The following is a 25,603-nucleotide window of genomic DNA, read 5'->3' on the forward strand; positions in this document are numbered from 1 at the left end:
CACCTCATGAAGATCGGTGTGGGGGAATTTGGACCCACATCGAGGGCACTTTTTGAAAGGAGTTCTTTCCATCAGCCGGGACCGGAGCTTGGTTAGGCCCGAAGGCTGCCGTCGACGACTGGAATCGAAGATGTGTCAAAGAGAAGGTGATTGAGGAGATCTGGATCTGAACAATACCGCGGTGAGCGAGGATTCCGCCTTGATCGTCGAACTGGAAATGTTCGGAACCGGAGCACGAAGTATTACATCCGAGCCCGATGGCGGAAAAAAACAATCTGAGGATGGAGCCGAAGCCCATGCGCAATACGATCCAAGGGAGGAGTCACCGACCTCGTGACTTCCAAAGACTTTCCAAGAGGAAAAACAAACTGCAAACATCCGGGCCCAACACCAGATGGCGATCTATGCAAAAGTGTGTAATCTGCAGCTCATATGCCTCGAACATATATATATATATATATATATATATATATATATAAAATTCCAGTCCTCCGTTGTTTTACCCACATTCTGCACATCATGCCGGATTAAATATTTGTTACCTAGCAACTTTGGAGAGTGGTGAGAGAGGGAGATTGATTAATATGACATACTGTTTTAAGACATACTTCATTAATAACTTTTGCCTTCTTCAATGTATCTGTACCACACTTGGCACCTGGTGCCTTCACATATGGCTTTTTGTTTCAACCATACTAGAGATTAGTCAACCATGTCAAAGGTTATTGGATGGCATCATTTTTGGAGGGTTGTATGTTAAATCCCCCTGTCAATATTGGCTCTCCCATAGAGCATAAACCGGAAGAACAATTTCAGTCAAATGTTGCAAAAAGATAATGGTTCCAACAGCACAAATTTTAAGTCTGTTGGAGGTTTTAGTTTAGATTTTATTAATTGAGTGTCTGAAATGACTTTCGAGTTGCAAACCGTTGGGGCCTTTTAACAAACCAAGCCCCATCTAATTAGACAAAGAGGATTATTATTTTTTTTTTGGTATGATTCATCCCCTGCCATGCAGTTCACAAACCAGGACCCATGATTCTAGGACCAATCACTGTACAAATGCCATCAATTCATAATAAAAACACACCATAAAAAAGAATGATTTACATGGACATGTGGTGATGGTGTTTAGAGAGTCAAACATATTGCAATCATTTTGATCTGATTAAATAAGGTTCCCAAACCCCAGTTCCTCCACCAGCAGCCTCATTAAAGTGACTGTCATCCACTGTGGTTCCAGAAATCCTAGATCAGGTTTACAAACAATAAAATAGCAAAATACATTGATTGTGATACTGACTGCGATACTGCAAAAATTCAGATTAAAAAAACACATAAGATGAAAAAAACTGTGAAACTGTAAAGCATTTAAGTTCAAACTTGCAAAGAAAAAAGAATGTACTTGGGGAGTCGTAGAGTGGAGGCTCTGACAGTAACAATAACTGGCAAACTTCAGTGGATTATGTGTCCATTTCTAAACCATAATGTCCCTTAAAATACATGTTTTCAGTATCTCTCAAATATTTTAAATTTAAAAAAAGCTGTAAGGTTCAGTTAAAGTTATGTGGGTAGCAATCTAAGGAAGTGGTTGATGTGACATAATGTCTATTGTGCATAACCTAAAACACCTGGAATTTGTCAGTTAAAGTGCAGTTGAAGCCCTTACTTACATCTTCCACCATGAAGAGTAAAAGCTCAACTGTATATATGAACATCAGAATGAGGGACTGTGAGGGTAAGTGTTTAGAGATGAATGATTAAGATCATTGAGTCAGAGATTAAGTGAATTTGTTTCAATAATCACTGTTATATAAAGCATATTTCAGAACAGGTCATTGGTACGCAACTGTTCTAGTTGTTTTTCTTATGAAACATTCCATTTATCCCTTATAATTGACTATAGCTCTCATCTATCATATGCTTACAAAGTTGGGTTCATATGTGTAATTTCATCAATGCCGGCATTGTTATGTGAGTTTCTCAGTGATGTCACGGACTATGTATTTTATTAAGTAATCTTAAGGTCATTTGTGACATCATAAGGTGAACACTGGGGCTGAGAATAGGGTTGTGCTGGTACCTTATGCTGCAATTTTCAAGCATTAAACATTTTATCATAAACACTAAAGGCCTGATTACCAGTCGGGCCGCCAGACTCGTGGTGGTGCGGCGGTGGCGTTCAAGCCACCACCGCACCAGTGGTCCAACCACCCTTTTATGAGTTGGGTGGTCGGACTGCCCTGGGACCGCCCCTGCCCTCAGGGAACCGCTGTTCCCTGGCGGTCCCGCGGAGGTCTTGAGGCGGCAATATGCTTGGTGGTGCCCTGATGCACTGCCAAGCATATTACGAGTTTCCTCACCGCCGCAGTTTTCATAGCATGGAGCCCGCCATGAAAATGGCGGCAGTGAGGAAACAAGGCCTCTGAGTCATGGCATGCATGCAGGGGGGCACATAATGTCTGTGTGCACCCTAAGATCCTGCAAGGCATGGACTTCGCAGTCCATGCCGTGCAGGAACCAGCTTAGGTGTTCCCATTGTGGTGCCTTTTTAAATAGCACTGCTATGGGAATGCACAAGGACTGGCTGCCCTACCAGGAGAAAACTCCTAATCTGGAAGGCGGCCGGTAGTGACCTTTGGCAGTGTGGGGGTGAGGCAGCAGTGTGGGGATGAGGCGGCAGTGCGGAGGCCCACTCCCAGACTGCTAAAGTCATAATCAGGCCCGTAACCCCCAAGAACCTTAAATAAGGTATTTCATTAGAAGAAACCTTGGGGAAAATCCCAGAACGCCTGAATAAGGTTGAAGAGCATGTTTCCAATCTTGAAGATAAAATAACAATCTATGATCAGGAATTTTCCCAATTTAAATACATTTCAGAAAGCCTTGAATCCAAATTGCAGGATATGAACAAATTTAACAGAAGGCCCAATTTACGATTGGTAGGTGTCCCTAAGGCTGTTGAAGGGCCCCAGGTACGTGAGTGGGCTAAGACTCTACTGAAGACAGGAATTCCTGAACTCGAGGGGGACCTACCCATTGCTAGAGCCCATAGAGTCCCCTTTCAGTTACTCCCAAATGCAAAATTCCCTTGCACGATTCTGATAAACTTTGTTGATTTTTGAATAAAGGCGAAGATTCTTTCCAAAGCCATTGAGAGAAGAACACTGTCCACACAAGAAGTACCGAACTTTAGAATCTTCTCAGACATGTCAGCTGTGGCGGCAAACAGACGTCGTGAATTCGTGAAGATGATTGACTTGTTCAAATCTAAGGGTGCAACAGGCATCTACTGTCCAACAATAAAAACTGAAGGTTTTGGCAAAAGGAAAATTCTACATATTGGACAATGTAGCCAAAGCACAAAAACTTTTGCAGCAGCTTTCAAATCTAGGATAAGGCTGTTAGAAATTAGTAAGCTACAACAAAGGGAGGATGGCTATATTAGGAACAGTAGTGCCCTTGAAAATAAAGATGTTCTCACAGTCTGGAATAGCCGGGGTCAGGGCCACGAGGGGCATGAAGACATCACAGACTCCAGTAGTGGAAGCACATAAAGAAGGGGGTGCAGTAACATGGCGTACAGCAACCACAGGGTGGGTGGAAGGAGATGTGGGTCACTCTTCCACACACACAGAGAACACAGGGAGGGGTTCATCTGGAGGGTGGGGTGTGTGCACAGGGTGCAAAGGGGAAGCATGGGCGAAAAATAGGAGATAGTTCTTTTAAATCTGGAGATAAACACAAAATGACGATGAAAGAAAAGTATAATAATCAAGCAAGAGCTCCAGCAAGTACTGCAATTTGTTTATGCACTTTAGGCACTATTCGCACATTTTGGTCGGCGTCATGGACTTTTATGCATAGGCACCTTAAACCCATTAGTACTGTAATGTATGCGCGCCATCTCATAGGCGATTGCCATTGTCAAGAGTGGTACTTTGACTTTTATATGCACAGGCACTTTCAGAAATCAGGTTTTTCAGTTCAGCGATATGCCTTCCTCTGATGGAGAAGGATATGTTGTTTAAACTTATTAAGCACGTTATTAGCTCTGTCACTTTATATGTACATGACTTTTAGCTTAAGCATCTTGCTAAAGCATTCTCTATCTTGGCATCAGGCAAAGATATTTGAGTGGCTAGAGCTAGCATGCCCTTAGGGAGCCATGAACCATAAGTCACCATTTGGACTTTTTATGCACGGGCACTTTTTTGGCTACATCGTTAGTACTGTAATATATGTTACTTACAATCAAGGTGCTTTCCAAGGCCTGTTTTCAAAAAAGCACAATAAATATTTAGTTATCTTGTTTTTCAATTGTTCGCAAATTATGTGTACTGCTCAGACTTCAGTGGTTGGTAACTTCCTCTTGGAAGGATATATTGTGCACTTTGAGTTAAGCACTTTACTCGCACTGTCACTTTATATTTATAGGGCTAAGAGTCTGTCGCCTCCATGGAATCATGTAGAGGTTTACAATGATTATTTATCTCAAATGCACTGTAACTTCATTGGTCAATTCTTTCGTAATAAGGTTTTTAACTCAGCCTTGTGTAAGGTTTGATATTGTTAAGCACTTTACTCAGAATGTCATTCTATGTTTATCCGAATCACAGAGGGTTAACTGCTTAAAGGTGTCAGAGAACCCACAGGTACATTTTAGGCCGACTCCGTCTTAGCATCAGTAATGGCATCTAACCAGCGGGTAGCAAGAGATGGGGTAAGAATTCTTCTATTTAATGCTAATGGCCTTAATAATTAAAATGCGGGCTGTGGAAGAATGGCTAAAAGGCTACTCCCCAGATATTGTCCTATTACAGGAGACCCACTATGTAGCTAATAGAGAACTTTAATATGTTTAAGCAGTGGGCAGGCACTGCGCAAAGAGGGGTAGCAATATTTTTCAGCAAATTCTTCCCCTTTCGGGTCACATTCTAGCAGACTGATAAAGACGGCAGGTGGGGACTAGTTAATGGCACAGTTAACAACTCCAAGATGACTATAGCGACGATCTATGCCCAAATAGAGGAAAATACCGCTCCCCTAACGGATCTTTACCAAGCATTGCTGCTAATACCTGGCCTAATCATTCTGGGTGGGGATTTTAATTATCTAAAGAATCCAGGTTTAGATTCGTCATCAGGGGTGAGGACACAAAAAAAAAACACGGGTAGGAGAAGCATTAAAGGAGAGTATGACAAATTTAAATTTGATAGATTCCTGGCAGTCAAGATAGCCAGAGAAAAAATTGAGTATTCATGTTATTTAGCAAAGTATAACTTGGTTGCTAGACTGGATTATTTCTTGATTTCTAGGGAACTAGCCCAGGCTAATGGTGGATATATACAAAATAGCTTCTCAGACCACGCATTGCTAAAATTAGAAGTAATTGGAATAGGCAGAAATTCAAATATCTCAAAATGGACATTTAATAGAATTCTCTTGGAAGATGCAGACTGGTGTGAGAAAATCCATAGGGAAATAGAGGGTTTCTTTCAGATCAATAGGGGTACAGCCTTGCTGGAGAATGTTTGGGAGACTTTTAAAGCAATAATTCGCAGGGTTATATCATCTAAGCAGATCGCCACGAGAATAGAGAGAAACCACCTCGAAGCCAAGGTTAAGCATACAAATGAGCTATATCTAAGGGACAAAAACAACAGGAATAAATTGGCACTGGGACAGGCATGCCAGGAAATGCAAGATTATTATTATTCTAAAATTGACACTGCTAATTTTGTCTATTTGCAGAAGGTATACGAAGAGAGCGAGTTCACAGGCAGGTTTATAGCCTGGCAAACAAAAGATAAACAAGCTCAGAATAGAGTTCTTGCACTACAAGATAAGCTCACTAAGAGTCGTATCACAGATAAAAATGTAATACAAAGCAAGTTCGTTAGGCATTATGAGTCTATTTATTCCGTTAGACAGAAAGTGGATATTACAAAATTAGATTTTTTTTTAGTAGATTACAAATTCTAAATTTAACTATAGATCAATCCACAAGCTTAATGGCCAACGTCTCAATACAAGAAATAGAATGAGTGGTTCAAGCAATGGGCCAATGGCAAAGCATGAGGGGAAGACGGTATTCCGATTGAGTTTAAAAAAAAAAAAATTGTGCAAGAAGTCTGAATTAGGAATTCGTACTATTGGCCAATCTTATTCTACGAGGTGGGGGAATACCATCTTCTTTTAGAACAGCAGTTGTTGTTAGCTTTTTAAAAAAAGATAAAGAGAGGGAAGACGAACTCTTACAGACCCATTAGTTTGCTGAACTCTGATTGTAAGATTATAATCAAAAGTTCGGCTAATAGAATTAACAACTGTACAGGGTCAATAATCCACAAGGAGCAGTGTGGCTTTGTTGCAGGGCGACAACTATCTTTCAACACCACTTTTCTAATCGAAGCTCTGAATTATTTTAAACAAAATAAAAAACAGGCTCGATTATGCTTTTAGACGCAGAAAAGGCCTTCATACTTGTTTGTTGGGAAAGCCTTTTCTACTCACGTGAGTCCTCTTCCTAAAGTGGTTTGCATGAATTTGTGCCAAGTGACGAGTTTGGCAAAACGAAATGCGCATATTTACTCTGGTTCTGTTTTCTCATTCCTTTGCCTTCTTCTCAAACAGCAAGGAGTTTCTTTTTGAAGCAATTAATAAAGCTATCCAAACTTTATGTTTTTGAATCTTCGTGGAAACCGTGGTGAGCCTCATCCAGGTATGTTTAAAAGCAAGTTCTTTTCACATGCCACCATTAAAAAAAATAGCAAAGAGAGTGAGAGAATAATCAGAATATAAATTTTAAAATTGAACACTTGCATGCTACTAAAATACCATCTATATATAAAAAAAACCTAAGAACTAGCAATTAAGGGAAAAGCACATTTTAAAAGCTGGGCACATGCATGTTTTCACTCATGTATGTAACACCACTACAACTGCGTGTGAGTGTAATTAACATTGGACTATACGACATTCACGGGACTCATAAGGAATTATTAAAAAAGGCATTGCATCAGAAAATACAGCATACCTGGCATTGTAATGCCCATTAACAGCGTACGGAAATAGACCATTCCCAAATTCTTCCTTTTATGTTTTACACTGTTATACAGATTTAGCATTGCGTCCAGATGATGACCTCACTATGAATACTTATGTATCCCCAACAAATCCAGAGGTCTAAATGCTTTGGAATTAATTCTGGGTAAGAAGATTGAGAATTCTCTAACACAGAAATCAAGTGTATCACATACGGATACCTGATAGTTGTACAAGTGAAAAACAAAAGAAAATAATTGGTCAAGCTAAGAACAGAGAAGGATCCATTGAGATGTACCTTCATTCCCAGAGGGGAAATACATTGGATGTAGGGAGTTGAAAAACGATTTGGACGTTGAACTCCAAGGTAGTTTGGAACTTGTCTAAAAAGCTGTTTTGATTTGTTTTGGGATGTTTTATTTATTACAAATAGTTTTTTCCTTTTGAACATTTATTTATGTTTATTCAGTATTGTGTTCTGGTCAATTGTATTATATGGAGTATATAATGTATTTGTTTTTTTTGTAATACAGACGAAGAGATTGATATAAAATAAACACATCTTTGGTGAAAATAATCACATAAAATAAAATACAAGATAAACTCTCAAACACACTGGATTAAAGTGAATGTTATGTTATGAAAATCGATGTGATTTAAGGCCACATGGGGCTCGTGAACTATATTGTACTGATCCCTTCCTAGATGAGTTGGCTTATTGGATCATACCCCTTTTGTGTGGACAATAACAGATATGACACAGCTTTCATTTCAAATAAAGTAACCACACTACAGTGCACACCAGCAAAACATCATAAATATGAAAAACATAAAAGTGGCATCTTCAGCTGCAAATATAAAACATACAAAATATTATATAATAATATATTATAACATATATGATATATGCTAGGATATGATATTATATTAAATCATCTTACCTTTAATACCAAATGACTAAATATTAGCTTAGGACAATCACCAACACAAATACCTGGTATTTATATGGAATGGCATAAAACTTTTAGCAATGAATCTCGCAATAAAACAAATATATTATACTGATGCCTTACTTATATAGCAAGTGGTAAACCGTGATTTGGATCGGTCTAGCTCTGAGCAACAAAAGTGGTGTCAAGGTGTTTAGTAAAGTCTGCAGTGTATCGGTGAGGTTTGTCTTCTGACCAGCAACAAATTTAGCAGGAAGGTTGTGGTCCAATAGTTGATCCTTTGACATAAAGATTAGAGCTTCTCCTAAAGATTCCAGTATGGAATTATGTAAGTGTGCTCCAGTAGAATACTTGTATTCACCTAATCCAAACAGAGTAAACAAATAGAAACATCAGTGAACTGGAACATCGAATGAAGTATTTGACAAACAAAGCAACAGCAACCAATTGTATAGGTTTGAGTTTCAGCATTTAAATAAAGCAAACACTTTTTCTGGGTAGGGGATATGGGTCGAATGACAGCGGCATGTCAGAGTTTGATTTTCTGTAGTGTTTTTGCTACCCCGCGCAAAATTGACGAAGCTGAAATATTTCTACTCAATGTGACTCAACTGACTTAAATATAATTGGCAAATACCAATTTGGAAGCCCAGGTCATAGAACCCATTATGAGGAGTTTGTATACCACTAATAGGAAACAAACAAATTAGTGAGATTACTGCCATTGCAGTTATAACCAATACTAGTTTATGTAAATGTCAGGAATGAACAATGAGGCTTTAATTCCCCAGCAAAATACTGGGCAGGGATGTATTAGAAATCCTTTCAGACCAGAAATAAAAGTTACTTACATTCAGTAATTTTCTGGTGGACAAAATATCTTCCGCTAGATTTCTTACCTTAAGAATATCGTCCCATGTATCAGACTGATTTTGAAACCTTTATTCTGCAGCAGTAGTTCTATAGTGCTGCCTTATGGTGCCATGTGGCTTCAGCCACATCTCCGCATACTGGATATGACAGCACTGGCATCCAGCAGAACCCAACCTGTGTGATTACGTCAGATCCTGAAACCTTTTCTGCACCCTAGCAAGATGTGTGAAGAGAAACAGTGACTGCACCAATGACTACTTCAAGAACAGCACATACTACCAAATCTAATTACATCCGGCACTGACTCATCAGAGAAGCAAAAAGGACAGAGATATCGGCAGGAAGATTATGTATCCACCAGAAATGTCATCAGTGAAGGTAGACAACTTTCATTTCTGATGGATATATCTTCTTGCAGAATCCTAACCCCCAAGGAGGAGTCCATTCTTCACTTTATTGTATACTACACTACAGTGTTTTGCCCTAAAATGAATCGGCATGTCCAGACGTGGGTCCCATGCACACTGTGCCACTGGAACCAAGCTATATCTGGCTGATGAGCCCTAATCAGGGTGGAACCGGTCCTGGGTTACTTGTGCTCCGGTTCAGGAAGGACACGGTCTTGCACTTTGGGCTGGACTCTTCCCAATGGGGCAGGGTCAAGACTAATTTGCATATGGCTGGGTCCAATTTGAAGGTGGCATTGTGTGCAAAATAACAATGAATTGGGATGTGGCCCAGATTGATTATCAGTGGTTGAGATTCATTCAAGCATTCCATTCATCACTCGTTTGTATGCTACAGTCTATCACCTTAAGAGGGAGTGGCTATGCCCAGACGCGGGTCTCGCGCACACTGAGCCACTGCAACTAAGTCATACCTAGTGCTAATCAAGGCAAAACTGGTCCTGGGTTGCTTATGTTCCGGTTCAGGGTAGACATGGCCTGGCAGTTTGGGCAGGAATGGTCCCAATGGAGCAGAGTTAAGACTGATTTGCATTTGGCTGGGTCCAAACTGAGATTGCTTGGTGTGCAGAATAACTATGGATTAGGATGCTTTCCGATTGATTACCAGTGACTGACATTCATTCAAGCATTCCATCCATTACTTTTTTGTATACCACAGTGTGTCATCCCAAACCAATACGATCTGGAGGTGTGAATGAGGAGGGCAGATTAATCAAGACACACCATGCAGCACACTCCTAGCAAACTATCAGTCACTGTATGCTTATGATGGAAAGCAGTAATGTTAAGCACTGTATGCAGGGAAGACCACGTAGTTGTCCATCAGATATATGCCATTGAAGAGAGGCAGAAGCATCCAAGGCCCTAGAGAAATTATCATGAATCCCCTCAGGAGAGTCCTTCTTGGCCCAGGCATAGCAGATCTTGAAAGGTAGGGTGACCCAGTGTCAATGTTAAATTGTTTGTTTGGTCACTGCCTTAACTTTCTTGGGTCTGGCAAAGCCCACAAACAGCTGGTCCATCACTCTGTCCTGTTGGGTGCGGTCAAAGTAGTAGAAGACCACGCATCTGGACTCCAGTCTTCATTGCCACTACTTCTCTGTGGTGGGATGAGGAGAAGTAAAGAAGGATGAAAGGGTGATAGACTGGGACATATGAAAGCTGAAACATCCTTGGGAAAGAAGGCTGGGCAGGTATGGAGGACCAACAGGTCTGGGTCAAAAACTGGCAAGTTCTCAGACTCAAAAAATGTAAGTTCTCAGACTCTGTAAGCTGAAGATATTGCAACCAACATCAGTGTTTTCATAGTAGGAAGAGAAGGAAGCCAATCGTGCATTTGCTTAAAATGAGTTGCCATTAAGAAAGGCAACATACTAATCAGATCCCACTGAGGAAAAAAGAATGGGGTAAGAGGAAACAGATAAAGTGACATGTCAGCAAATTTACCAGTAGAGGTTATTTAAACAAAGATGAGCAATCACAGAGACACATGAAAGCCGAAAGGAGGGTCAGGTATCTTTGACTGCAGCCACTGCCAGTCTCTGCAGTGCAAGAGGCAATGTGAAATACAGTATGTGTGAAACGTGTGATTTTAAAATGATTCAAGCTAATTTCTTTTTTTTTTAACAAACTTTGAGTCAATAGTCAGAGGACATTACATGATACCAGGTATTCATGGCAGTTTTCATTTTTGTGTAGCATTGACTCATCATACTTTGTGAGTGACTGTACATGCTTCAAGCTTTGTATCCATCAGTTACACAGCTTAATAATTACAATGCAATAAGTGCCACACGTGGATTCGTCTATATTAATTAGTAATGTCTATAAGGTTCCATGACATTTATTTATACTTTTATTCCCTAAACTAAATTAACTACCCCCTCCCTCTCCCATCCCCCTTCCTGGTCTGTTCATGTGTTGCCGTCTATTCTGCCTCATATCCTTGTAAAAATTATGAATTCCAACCTATACCTCTGGTGTACTAGGGACCTTTCCCTATAGTTTACCCTAATTATCGCTAGCTGTGCGCCTAATGGTGTAGTAAATCAATTGTCGCTAGCTGTGCGCCTAATGGTGTAGTAAATCAGGGTAGTGGAGCAAGGATTGCAAGTGGGATGTCCAATTGTGTGAGTTCTTCTAGCATAATGTCCCATTCCATGGAGATGGGACGTTTTCTCAAACCCTCTCCTCCTCACGTCTAAGTGTTGCACTTTCCGCGCTGCCCCATCTGAGCACCTCTTCTTTCCATATATGCAATGGGGGGCTCCTCTGGGATTTCTATCTCATAGTAATTGCTCTGATCGCCAGTATAAGCGCTAGATCTAGGGAACGCAGGCGGACCTTCTGGGCTTTGGTGCGTTTACGTAGGCCTAAGAGACCCTCTAATATGTTATCTGTCATTGTGAGGTGTGTGATTTCTCCCAACATGTTACGAATATGACCCCAATAATCCTTGAGGCGTGGGCAAGCCCACATCATGTGAACAAAGCCAGCCTCTTCTTCCCTGCATCTTGGACAGTAGTTTTCGGCCTCTGTGAACATGCAGTGTATCCGCTTCGGAGTTCGATATGCTCGATGAAGAACCATAAACTGTATAAACTTAAGTTTGGCACTTCGGGAAACCCACCTGGGGTGTCCCAAAATGCTCTCCCAGGCTTTATCTGTGATTACCAAGTCTGTGGTCTCCGCCCATTTCCTACGAAGGTCCGCAAGACCGATGGAGCCGTGCGTTCGGATACTGGTATATAGCCACTTAACCAGATGTCCACCCATCCCCATGTAATAAAGCAGATGTACCAGGTCATGTTGTGGCGGCTCACTACGCTGGGGTGCCCACGTCTTCCTGATGTAATGGACTATCATTGCATGTAGCAAGTAAAGTCGGTAAGAAGCCCCGGTTCCCCTCACAAATGTGTCTAGGAGTACGCCAGCCCCGAAGAACGAGCCCACCTCCGCTACTCCAACATCCATCCAATCCTGTAACCTAGCCATTGTGAGTCTACCACCCATCACTGGCAACTCCAGTAGTGGGATATTAGGCGCGTAAGGAATTGTGGTCGATGTGTACTGTAGGGCCTTTTTCCAGCATTGCAGTGCCGTTTATAAAAGCGGTGGGCCATCCGAGGGGAGTTTCGCCCCCGGGAGCAGCATACTATGTAGTGCACCCCTGTCTAGATCTGGTACCTTAAAGTTTATTTCTTGTAAGTTCCTACCTGCCGTCCAGAAGGACAGCCATTGCAATTGGGATGCATAGTAAAATGCTCGGAAATCAGGGACTCCCAACCCTCCCCCATTCGATGCCAACTAATTCCTTGAGACTTACTCTGCGCCTACCATTGCCCCAGATAAGTTCCAGCAAAAGTGTGTCTAGTATGCGAAATGTAGACTGGGGCACCGTCAGGGGTAGATTGAGAAAGAAATATAATAGTCAGGGAAGCATCACCATCTTGGAGATGGCTATCCTCCCCATTACAGACAGTGGCAGGGACGTCCAGAAGGAAATGCTGGAGCGCAGTGAAGCAATAGCCTTCATTAGGTTGCCTTCTAGTTGGTCCAGAGGAGCCCTGTACACATGCATACCGAGATACTTAAATGCATCCAGTGCTACATGTATCTGATATGTGCCAAATTGGATTACCCTTGGACGTTGACCTGCCTGGAAATAAAAGGCGTGAGACTTTCCTGCGTTAATAGCCAGGCCCGAGATAGTCTCGAAGGCAGAGAAAATCATAGGGAGTGGGCTCGCCTCGCCCTCTAAGTCTTGTAGATATATAAGGATGTTGTCTGCATATATTGATATAAGGTGTGTATCATCCTGTATGGGAATTCCCAGAGCTCCTGACGACCGCCTCAGAGCTATGGCCAGTGGTTCTAATGCAAGCACAAACAGGAGAGGGACCCCTGCCTAGTATCTCTGTGTACCGCGTATGCTGGGGAGATATACCTCATGGTATGTGCCCTTGCAGTAGGTTCAGCAGAGAGGAGGTGCACCCAGCGTAGAAAATCCCGGGGGAGACCAAAACGCTGCAGGGCTGCAAACATGTACTCCCACGTTATGGAGTCAAATGCCTGATGTAGATCCAACGCCAGGCATCCCACCCTGTTGTACTCGCTGTGAATTGCCCTCATTATATGATGAAGTCCCCTAGTATTGAGTGAAGTGCTATGTGCAGGGAGAAACCCGCATTGGTCCCTGTGTATAAGAGTGGGGAGAGCAGGGACTAGTCAGTTAGCTAGTACTTTACTGATGATTTTATATTCAGTGGCCAGCATCGAGAGCGGTCTGTAATTGGGCATCTCAGTGATGTCTCGTCCCGGCTTGGGAAGTAACACCACCATAGCTTGCATTGTGGAGTGCGGTAACCTACCGGCATCCCAAGCCGTTTTATACAGCTCCGTTAGTTTAGGTGCTAAGACATCCGAATATGTTGCATAAAATTCCACGGGCAGACCATCTAGGCCTGGGGCTTTATTACGGTTAAGGCCTTTGATTGCTGCTCTTATTTCATGTTAAGTAATGGGGCCTAAAAAATCCTTCCTCATAGCCTCCGTGATCTGGGTAAATTGCAGGTTGCCAAAAAAGGCATCTAGGAGACCGTCGTCTATATGCGCTGGTGCCGCATACAGGGTACTGAGATAAGTACAAAACGCTTCATTAATCTCAATTTGTGTATGAATCATTCCCTTCTGTGGTGAATGGATACAGGTGATCAAAGGTGTCTCCGGGTGATCCCTTAGGATCCGAGCTAGTAATGTTCCTGATTTTTCAGCATCCGTATGTTTCAGTTGTGTATACGCACTGTAATCAATGAGTCGAAGTGTTTCCAGCATCTCTGCGTGTCGGATTCGAGCCTCCTGAGGGGATGCCCGTTTTTCATCATCTGTCACTGCAGCTGGTTATAGCTCCGTCATCAATGTCTCAGTGTCTAAAAGTCTTTTATGTGCTTCGTGACGCGCCCCTACAGTGGCACTAATTGACGAACCTCTGACCACCACTTTGAACGCATCCCAGTCTATGAGGTTGGAGGAGGTTGTATTCCAGTTGTCTGTAAAGTAATTATTAATGCTGTCTAGTAATGAGGTCCGAAAGGGGGCATCCTCTGATAGTTGGGGCCATAATTTCCAAGTCGGCACAGGGGTCGGGGACCTGCCTCACGTTAGAGTAATTTCAAGGGGATTATGGTCTGAGAATGTCTTGGCTAGATATGTCGAGTGATGTATTTGTGTGGCTATTGTGTGGGAGCAGAGAAATCTATCAAGTCTGGTGTGGAGTTGATAGACTGGGGAGTAAAAGGAATATTCTTTGTGTGTAGGGTGTAGCGTTCGCCATGCATCCCGGAGACCCCAACCCGCATCCAGGTGTTCAGGAGTTCAGCCTGTTTGTGTGTGCTGGCCTCGTGTTATGGAGGATGTGATCTGTCTAAATCTATGTCTAGGATCGCATTACAGTCTCCCCCTATGATCCAGGGGATGTTATCCCATCCTGTTAAAGCTCTGCCCAGGTCAGAGAAAAATTTGTCTTGGTCAAAATTCGGCGCATATATACAACCAAGTATTAGGGGAATGCCATCTAAAGTACCCTTCAAAAATATATCCCGCCCCTGATCATCTACACGCCGATCCACTTCCTCAAATGGGGCTCCATGACAAATCCATATGGTCGCCCCTCTTGCGAAAGCAGAGTAATTAGTGGTATATATGCGGCCTCTCCATTTTTTCCAAGTTTTCGCCGCCTCTGCCTCCATCAGATGGGGCTCTTGTAAGAATACTATCTGTGCCCTTCTCCTAAGAAGGTAGGCATGTATTCTATGGCGCTTGGTCACAGCTCCTAGTCCCCGTACATTCCAGGTCAACAGGTTGTATGAGCCTAAGCTGGCTTGCTTGTGAGACATGTATTCTCTATTTGTGTTGTTCTCCATGCAATGCGGAGTCCATGTGTATGTGCAGACCATACATGGTGCAGCTAATAAACAATGCTGAGCCAAACAAAACATTAAAACATATAAAAACCATAGAACAGTGCGTGCGCTTTGTGGGGGATATGCGCCGCCAACCATACTGTTGTCTTCGTATGTGCAGAGCTCCGGTGGCTCTACTGGGCCCCGGTGGGGGGTTTACAACTCAGGTCATACTCATCAGTGCGCGTTGTAGTAAGGATTACCATACGTGAAATCTGGGGTCTACTATAGCTTCTAGACCATAATTACCCCGGGTCAGTTACTCACTTTTAAAATCTTACCAGTCTAGATTAGTGACTCACGTGTGAGGAATAACAATCTTATCAAACAAATCGCACTACAAGCATTATATACATTATTATATGCACGGTCCACCCAGGTCAAGAAAAAGGATACTGTCCAACATATAGTATTGTGTTCGTGCTCCAGCAGTCAGCCACACTCAATTCTAGTGAGGGACAAATTTGTATGTTCGTCCCTTAGGTATCCAGCAGTCCATCCCCCGTTTGGGGCGTCGCCGAGGGGAAAAGAGTGATGCTATGTTCCGAGTCTGAATGTATGGTACTGTCGTTCGTAGAGATCTTTGTATTATCCTCCCTAAAGGATCCGGCGACCTCCAGCCCCTCCGCCCTGCCCGCCACCTTTTGGGCCGGGTCGGTCCTATTCTTACAGAGTTCCTCGAACCTCCTCTCCGACCTTGGGTGGCCCTGTTACAACTGTAGGGGGCTATGTCTCACCGAGCCAGACAGACTTTCCTGGCTGTGTACTAAGTCCATTACCTCCAGCCACTCTTCCACATCGTTGGGGCTGTCAAAGAAATAAGATTTCTTATCATGCATGACTTTGAGCCCAGATGGGAACAGTAAGGCGTATTTTGAGTTGTGCCGCCCATAGTTTTTTCTTCACTGCTATAAAGGAGGTCCGTTGGCGCTGTACCATGATTGTGTAGTCTGGGTACAAGGATATCCGCTGATTTTCAAATTGAATGTTCCGACTTTTCCCTTGCTTTTTGGAGTAGCATGTCCCTGTCTCTATAATTCAGAATTTTGACAATCAGATGACGCGGAGGGGCTCCCACTTTTGGTGCTCCAGTTGGAATCCGGTGCGCCCTCTCCACGCAGAAGTATGGCGATAGACCTTCAGGCGCTACATGTTCTCTGAAACAAGCTTCCATAAAGTCCGCTGGCCTCGCACCTTCGCTTCTTTCCGGCAGACCAATGACTCGAACGTTATTTCGTCTATTGCATCCCTCCGTGTCCTCAATCCGATCCTGGAGTCCAGCAACCTGGTGTTGCAGTTGTTTTATTTGCGTTGCCTGTTCCGTGAGTTGAGGGTCAATGCTCGACAAGGCCTTCTCATGATCACGCACCATATTGGCAAGTTTCCCATGGTCTGCCCGCAGAAGGGTAGGCCAGTCATGAGGGCCCCTATCTGTTGTTCTATTATCCTCTTGGAATCACGGACCTCCCTCAGTATTAAGTCCAGTTTCTGCAAGTGGGACTCCGTAGGTCCAGTGGTGCAAGTGCCCTGTGCCGGGTCACTACCGTTAGAATTGGGGGGTCTCCCCCCCGCTGCCAGGCCAGTATCCACGAGCTTACTTGTAAGCCTGCCCATCACAAAATCCAGTCAGCCACAAGCCTGGGTACTAGTTCTATGGGCACTTGCTGTATACAGTATGTCTCCTGGGTGTGATCAGGCCCACAGTCCTCACTCTTTATCAAGCGGTAATCCTCTGTGTCCTCCGGTCCGTGGGTGCTTCCTTTTACCACTGTGGTGCCCCCGTCGCTGTGTCACAGTGTCCCATTCTTCATCACAGCCCTCAGGGGCCGGTCACAGAACAGGCCGTCATCCCTTTCATTGCGTTTCAAGCCCCCACTGCAGTCGTCCTCTCCCCGTCCTCTGACTGTGGCGCGTTCTGTTCTGGTGCAACTTAGTAGGTAAGAGATGTGCTGCTTAATGGGCAGGCGGGCCTGGCACCCCCACCGGTAGATGTCCACTTTTCCGCGCCCTTATTCCAGGTCAGCCCTATGTTTGGCACCCCTTTCGCGTACTCCTACAGGATGTTGACAGGCCGCTGCTGGAGAATCTCGGAGAGGGTCGCTCATGCCCAGCCCGATGCGCTGCTCTCTTGCCTCTCACCGCTCTGTGCTGGTGCAGTCCGCTATTGAACACCAGCTCTCGCACTCTCAAACGTTCATACCTGGGGATCCGGAGCACACATCAACCACAGCTCCAACCTTCCAGAACGCAGTCTGCGCAATACGGCGAGGATCGCGGTCCATAGAGTAATCCTCGTAGATCTTCACCTTGCAATTTAGGTCTTTAATTCTTCCTTAATTTTTGGGGCGCTTAGGTGCACCACAGCTCCAGGTGCAAGGTAGGGTTCACTGCATCGGTGTTGGGCCATGGGGTTTTGATGGAGCAGGGAGCGTCCCAGTGCACCACACTCACCCGACCGGGACCCCACCAGCCATCTCCCGCCAGGCCATGTATTAATGTCAGCACTCCCCCGGTGGCTGTCTAGTCCTGTACCTGCAGCCTGCTCGCGCAGCGGGGATAATCGCGAGGAATCCCGGACTCCTTCCCCCGATGTGTCGAGTCGGCTGTGGCCCTTCCCAATTACATGCAATGGGGGGGTGCGGGAGGTGGCAAGGCGGGCGCACGAGGCAGGCAGACCCCGGCCCCGCTCTCGGTACTCACCCCCCCCCCCCCCGAGGGTGCAACGCGGATCCGTTCACCAGACGCGACCAGCCGGGCACGCTATCTCCAGCATTGGGTTCTCCAGCAGTGTGCCCTCGATCCCGGCTCCACCTCGCCACTTCCAGGCCCAGGACGCACCGGGTACTTTCCCAGGCAAAACTCCCACTGTCCCGGCGTCTGCAGTGCGTCACAGGGAGGCCGCGCTGTCCGCCGCCATGATCGGGTTTCGGGCTGCTGCTGCGGCACAATAGTCCGATCTGACGTGCTGCTCTGGTTCTCCGCGTCAGTGCCCAGCTGCGCCCGTGGGGGTTACCATGCTTATTGGGCAATTAGACATGAATTCCCCCCTCCCTGGAGCCTCACTAAAGCACGTCCGCCATCTTAGGCGGTTAGTCACGCCCCCCCAATGATTCATGCTCATAAATAGATTTCAAAGCAGGTTTTCTGGTAAACTGGATGACATCTGCAATTACATCAGGGAGGCTATGCTGGCACTACTCAATCTCCAAGCATGCAGTCAGGTGTTTTGATACTGGGGTGGGGGACCTGACCATTCTGCTGCGACAGAAGGTAACAAGGTGTCTTTATAAAGCGTATGTTCAACCTTGGGCCTCTTGGCTATGAAATGTCAAATACTTATTATTACCCAATTGAATGGTACTCACTTTACAGCCCTTCGAGCTGAATTGACCTGCTAGGATTTGAACCTGTGACCATGCGTTCAAACACAGATCCCCTGAATTGATGCATTAGTCTACTGAGTCACCAGAATGGCTTAAGATCCATCCTCCGCAAGAGAGTAGGAGGAGGAAGCCAAATGATGAGTCGGCATAAAAACCCCTTACCAGAACCTCCTTCCCAATCTAGGGCGTTTAGGATCAGCTGTGCCTGATCCCATAATCCAATCCGCCCACAACATCTGCCAGCATGCAAGGCCATGAAATTATAGTGCTAGAACACCACGGTGAATCCGAGCCGCAGTTCAGGAACTGCATTAACACGTGCAAACTCAGTGACCAAAAAAGAAAATGGCTTCTGCTAGTTGGGACAATTCCCACAAATCATGGACAAAGTGGCCTTGTGTGCAAATGAAAATTCGCAGCACAGAGCATGAGACTGCCTGATGCAAAAACCTTTTGGCCCATTGTCTTAAGTTGCTTAGACTCCCTGTCCGGAGGGGACGAGGAGAAGACATCTAGTTTCAAGTCAATCTGCAAAAACTAGGAACAAATGGGTCAACGGAATCTCAAAGCGCTCCACCCTGCTCCTATATTGTGAACTATTATTATGAATGCTTGCTACTATAAATGTGTGGCTACGTTGTAGGTGAACAAATTATAATGTGCTATACATGCACTTTCATAAACTTGCATCAAGCACCTGTAATTTGAAGACAACAATGTCTTCCATATAAATACTATCAATAAAATACCATCTGTAAATAGGTCTGCCATGAAAGCACTCGAATAAGGGCTCCCAATCGCAGCAGTGATCAAGATTGTAGATTGTAATCACTATCCAGAAAGCATTCTTGAAATTAAGTATAGGGTGCTTTTAGAAGTTGGCCACTCACAATGTCTATCCAGTACTCTCTAATTGACCAAGTCTCAAACCATCTCAGAACTTGAGCATAATGGGCTCTTGGTTCCTCCCTGAGAGACTTAGTAACTGAGCAAGCACACTGTCAGAAAAATAATGAAAACTTAACTTTTCAAGACAATCTTCAAATGAATTTGTGACCATACATCTGCTAATTAAGTAAACAATGTGGCTGTACCCAAACCATATACAATGCACAAGGCCAAAGTTGAGCTCACGCTATACAACACTATACACTAACTATTAACCCTGCGTCTGCTTCTCCTACTAACAATTCATCAACCTAAACAGCACTTATCTAATTAGTCACTTTTCCCTTTTCATCCAAATATCTGTACCAATATCAGAGAAGGCTTGGGAGTGACCGCAAAGTGACATATGAAGGGCTACACAAAGCACCACACAAACATAAATAAAAATTGACACAGTAGTATATGTATATCCATCAACCCCAAACCTCACAGATTTCTAACAACTGATGATTTGAAATTCTATTGTCTATCACAGTGAGTGTGACCCCTAGATTCGAAAAGTTTGGTGTATGTGTAACAATAGGGAGGCACTTCCTCTGTCCCTCTGGTAGGTATTTTCCCTCTGACATTTAGGATACTGTGTAGAGCGGTCCAATCTTGAACTACATGTATATCACTGTTTTCATTTATTTTTTACCTTTTCTTTTCAAACAAAATCAGGCAACACTCACATTACTTACACCTATCAGTACAAAGCACTACTCAAGGTAGGGATGGAGTGAGGGATTCCTGGTCCTGATAAAGGCCACAGACCACAAGGGCTTGATTGATGGCTGAAACATGTTAACTTACATTATGTTATTATTTTTGTAAAGTGCTTGAATACCTAAAAGGCGTCTTAGCGCTAGCTGAGTTTACAGAGGAGAGAAATAATGCCCAGAGTTGTGAGCAACTATTCTACAGACAAAACAGGTTTTCAAGGCCTTCCTAAAGGCCAGTAGGGTAGACATGGTCTTGATGTCTAATGGGAGCGAATTCCATGCTTTTGCTGCTCCCAGCACAAAGCTTCTGCCTCCCCAAGGTGCGTGATGAAACCTAGGCACAAGCTACTAGTGCCTGACATGTACCAGTTGAAACTTTTTCTGAGAAAATCTGAACCTTTGCCATGCAGTGCTTTGTAAGTGATACACAGCGCTTTGAAGGGGATTCTGTGTCTGACTGGTAGCCAGTGAAGTTTCCAGACAAATTTGGAAATGGGCTGATATTTAGGAATTTCTTAACAGAAGCAGAGCTGCTGCATTTTGGAAAACTTGCAACCTGTTTATGTCATACTGATGAGCATTGAGATATAGTCCTCTACAGTAGTCAATCTTTGCCATCACTAACGAAGTAACAGCTGGTTTCTGCAGATTGGCAGGGATAAAAGGCAGAATCTTTTTCAACAGCCTGAGAGTATAAAACGCTGCTGAGGTAACTGCGTTCGCTTGATCAGAGAAAGTAAGTGTGTCATTGAACTTGACTACCAAGTTCCTTACTTTCCTAGCCGGAATGGGAAGTGTGCAGAGTTCAGAAGGCCACCAAGATGGGGACCAAAATGAAGGTTTGGCCCCAAAGATCAAAACCTCAACCTTAACTGAGTTCAGTTGGAAGCAGTTTCTGATCATCCACTGACTAACTGCCTGTTGTTAAATTTAGAATCACTTCCTGAGTGCCCAGATCCTAATGACACAACAATTTGCTTGTCATCTGCATATGATGCTAAAGAAAAATTGAATCATCTTACAATCTCAGCCAGAGGTGAAACATAAATATTAATAAGTGACCATTTGAGCGACGAGCCCTGCGGGACCCTACAATGAAGAGAATATGCAGAGGAGGTAAAAACTCCCATATTGACTGTTTGCTCTCAGTCATTCAGAAGGTAGTTTAGCAATTTCCAGCCCATACCTGATATCCCTATTTTGTTCAGTCGATCCATCAGCAGCCCATGATTAACTGTATTGAAGGCTGCCGATAGATCGAGTAGCACAAGGGCAACTCTTTCTCCTAGATCTATAGTACTTATGATTTCCTCTGATGCTTTGATAAGAGCCATCTCCGTGCTGTGCTCAGCCTGAAAAAGGAGTGAAATCTAAGCAATTATTGGTCTGAATATAATCAACTAACTGGCTATTCAAGACTTTCTCGAATATTTTTGCTGTTCGGGGCAGGCGTGAAATCGGCAGGCAATTTACTTGCAATTGGTGCGTCAAGAGAGGGTTTTTTAATTTGAGACAGCACAGAGGCTGTCTTTCATAAAGTGGGGAAAAGGACTGAGACACACATTTGATTAAATATGTGTGTTAAAGTGGTGGCAATTTTGCTCCTGCTGCTAGGCTAGTCATTTTAGGTGGGCAATCATTGCACGGCGAGCCTGACTTTTCTGACTCAATCAATTTTGTGACCTCCTTTCTAGTCGGAGAAATTAAATTCTCAAACTTGCCAGACGTGAACTGATGGGTAGATATAGCAGTGTCTAAATTGAACCCAGTGTCAAGGGATTTGAAATTTGTATTAATGTCCGCTACTTTCAGGAGAAAAGCCTCTGCTAATGTGTTACAAATGAACTCAGAACAGTCCTTGAGGGAAGTGACAGAGTTTAATTTTGAAAATGACTGCGAATAATTCTTTAGAACAATTACTTGCTGCTTCAATTTTTGTTGTAAAGTATGCTGTTTTTCGTTACAAATCTGCGCTTTGTATGCAGCTAAACAGTTTTTGTAATTGACCTTTTCTAGTTCGCAGTAGGCAAAGCAAAATATTTTTCTTGCCTTCTACAGGTCTGCTTCAGGGTCCTAAGTCCTTTGAGAACCAGGGAGACGATTAATTATTTCTTTTTATCTGGGATCTTTTAACAGAAGCTAAAAACAGGGACATATCCTCCAGTCAATTAGTATACTGCAGGGTTGCTGTCTTGGGATCCTGAGAGATAATGGGACAGGAATTGGAAAGCGGTAATGAAAGCTCACCGGCTTGAATTTTTTGCCATGCACGAGATGTCGTCAATACTGGATGGGCTGGAGGATCTTGACCAGCATGAATGCAATGAAACTCAAAAAGAACAGCTCTATGGTCAGTCCAGGTTAGAGACACTAAGGCATTATTATTTGATAAATATCCCATCAAGGGTGTGGCCCGCTGCATGGGTTGGACGTTCTACCAGTTGGGACAAACCAAAAGTTGACATTGTAGAGAGGAGAGATAAGGTATCGGGATCATCTAACACCTCTAAATAGAAATTGAAATCACCCAAGACTGTAAGATTACCAGAATGAATATTCGCTTCCAATAAACTGCCTATCTCTTGGGCGAAAATGTCTCGTGGTCCTGGAGGCCAATAGAGAAGGATCCCTTTTAGAATCTCATTTTTGACATTCCGACCTGAAATGATGCAGCTTCACAAATTGAAGAGGGCAAAAATTAACAATAAATGAACAAATCAGATCTGTGGACAATGGCTATGCCACTGCCCCGTTTACCAGGACGGTTTAATCTTTAAATCAAGAAGCCCTGTGAAATAGCTACAAGCATCTTTGGTCTGGAAGCAGCATTCGCCCGGGTTCATAATAAAGATCAGCAAGGGCTTCTAGGTATCCATAAAAAGACTGAATTCTAAACAATGATTTATCAGTGACCTGGCATTTATCAGGGCACACAGTATCAACCTACTTGGTTGTAGAACGAGGTCAGGATTGGAGGGATTGGTAGTTAAAGATGCAGTTTTAGTATTAGCACCTAAGATGTTAAAATGAAAAACGCAGGCAGTACATAAAGTGTTATCCCCACCGGTGCGATCTGAAAGATCAAAACAAACACAGCCAAGATTTTTACCTTTGTGGTTAACCTCCTTTAGGTGGCAGCCGAGTACGACAGTGTAGGGTTTGAATCTTGGTCCTGACTGGCAGCGTGGCTGGCGCAGACGGGCTTGCATTTTGGGGCGGACACGCTATGCGCTGCTGTAAGTAGGCTGCATCTCCCAAAGGATGGAACCGGAGGCGTGGGGTGTTCGCGCTAACTGTGACTAGCTAAGGTTAAAACATGGGCAGGAGAAAATGAAAAAGGTAACTGGGGTCCAGCAACCCCTGAATTCCTGATGCAGGATCCCCTGGGGACAGGACTCCTACTGGTACAGTAAGTACTGAATAAATTAAAAGTGAGTAAAGGCAAATCAATAAAATCAAGGGTAAAACCCTTTCAGTATGGCACCCACACAGGGCCGGGAGCCAGGCATCTCCAGAAATGGCCGAGACTGCCTACAAAGAAATCAAATTCAGGAGAACAAGAAATGCACATGCAGCACTCAGCTGCATGGACACACTATGCGCTGTGTGAATAATAAAAAATTACTGAAATCACTTTATGTTTTTTAACCTTATCAGTGATACCTGCAATAAAGCATTTTGATAAGCACCAGATAATTGTACATTGCAATTAGGATCCCATCACAGTTTTGTCCCTTAAGAGCTCCCTATATGGTGTGACCATTCAGGCAGATGACATGTCCTGAATGACATGAAGCATGCCACCACGTATGGGGAGAGGGTCTTAAGTCCTAAAATGGAACACTCTCCGAACATATATGCAGATACAAAGTTGTTTTGAAACTAGTTGCAGTTCGCTATACTTTTTCTTTGGATGATTTCATATTCATCATAAATTCTGAACATGTATTGCAGAAAGTAAAGGCTGCCACCAGATGGATTTGTAAAAAGTGGCATATTGCTGTCAATCATGTTGAGTTTCCAGCAACAAAATAACAAAGGCAATCCAATCAATCTTCACCTCGAATGCCTGATGTTATTACAGTTATGATTAATTACTGAAGCACACTAGACTCCCAAAACATAAATACAGTGAATCAAAGAAAACAAGACTATATTCTTCAGTTTCTGACACTGGTCTACCATCAACTGAGTGGTGCTAGCATTGAAAACTTTGATTAAAATAATGGCAAAGCCAGCATTTTTCACTCAGCATAAAATAATGAAGTGTAAACATTTCTAGTATTATTCATCATCTGTGTAGGCGAAAAAAAGAAAACAAGGCCGGTGCCTACAATCACCATCAACAGTTACCATAATAACTAAAGCATTGATTGCAAGGATTCAATGCGGAGTCTTGATGTGCTGGGAAGGGGCATTCCCTGTTTTAATACCACCTTCAGCGGTGCAAGAGGCCTAAACTGCCTAAGAGTGTCAAAAGAGTACATTTTGTGACCAGCGGTCTGCAAAGCAGTGGGATATTGTTAGAAATGGAGGCCTCTAGTTGGCAGAGGTAGGTACCTTTGACCAAATAGGGACCCTTGCTTCTAGTCAGGGTGAGGGGGATACACTCATTAGATAACCCCTGCTCATCCCTTTGGTAGCTTGGCACGAGTAGACAGGCTTATCCCAAAGGCAATGTGTAAAGTATTTGTACCACCACTCACAGTAACACAGTGAAAACACCACAAATAGACACCACACCAGTTAAGCAAAATAAAATATCTTTATCTAAACTAAACAAGAGCCTTCAACCTTGTCAAATAACAACCCAATGTTGCAACTTTTATATGTAAAAATGGTTACGTATCTACAGACATTATTTCACAGCTTGGTGAGTGGAGAAAAACAATTATTATTATAAGTGAAATTTTAGAGGTGTTTCAGCTGTCTGCAAACAGAGAAAAATTACATTGTGGGAATCTTATCTAAGGGGACTCATGGCACATTGTAAACAGATAAGAGCAGTATCTGAAAAGATCTACGTTTTGTTCCCCTTGCCAATAAAACTGTGTGAAATGCCATAAGCTTTGACGGACAACCAATAGAGCCATTACCTTAAGGGGGCTTACCTAAACCAGCCAATGGCTCAAAAGGGTTTAGAGGGCAGAGAGGAATATAGCACATATGTGGTGGTGACATGAATTTTGCAGAACCAAAAAAAAGCTCCACATACATTCAAGGAAATCACTACTCCATTAATTGTTTGCAGTCTTTATTTAAACAGTTTGGGAA

At 43.5% G+C, this 25,603-nt stretch overlaps 1 protein-coding gene across 1 annotated transcript in view; it reads right to left on the reverse strand.

Moving 5' to 3' along the window:
- LTN1 (listerin E3 ubiquitin protein ligase 1) overlaps positions 1 to 25,603 on the reverse strand; it is a 452,785-nt gene that overhangs the window by 78,424 nt on the left and 348,758 nt on the right. Inside the window, exon 23 of the mRNA XM_085623083.1 lies at positions 8,121 to 8,358. Within this exon, the coding sequence (XP_085479209.1) occupies positions 8,121 to 8,358 (238 nt within the window). The remainder of the gene's footprint in view (positions 1 to 8,120; positions 8,359 to 25,603) is intronic.

Source organism: Triturus cristatus, chromosome 8, assembly GCF_964204655.1.
Source record: "Triturus cristatus chromosome 8, aTriCri1.1, whole genome shotgun sequence".
In the NCBI taxonomy this organism is placed as follows: Eukaryota; Metazoa; Chordata; class Amphibia; order Caudata; family Salamandridae; genus Triturus; species Triturus cristatus.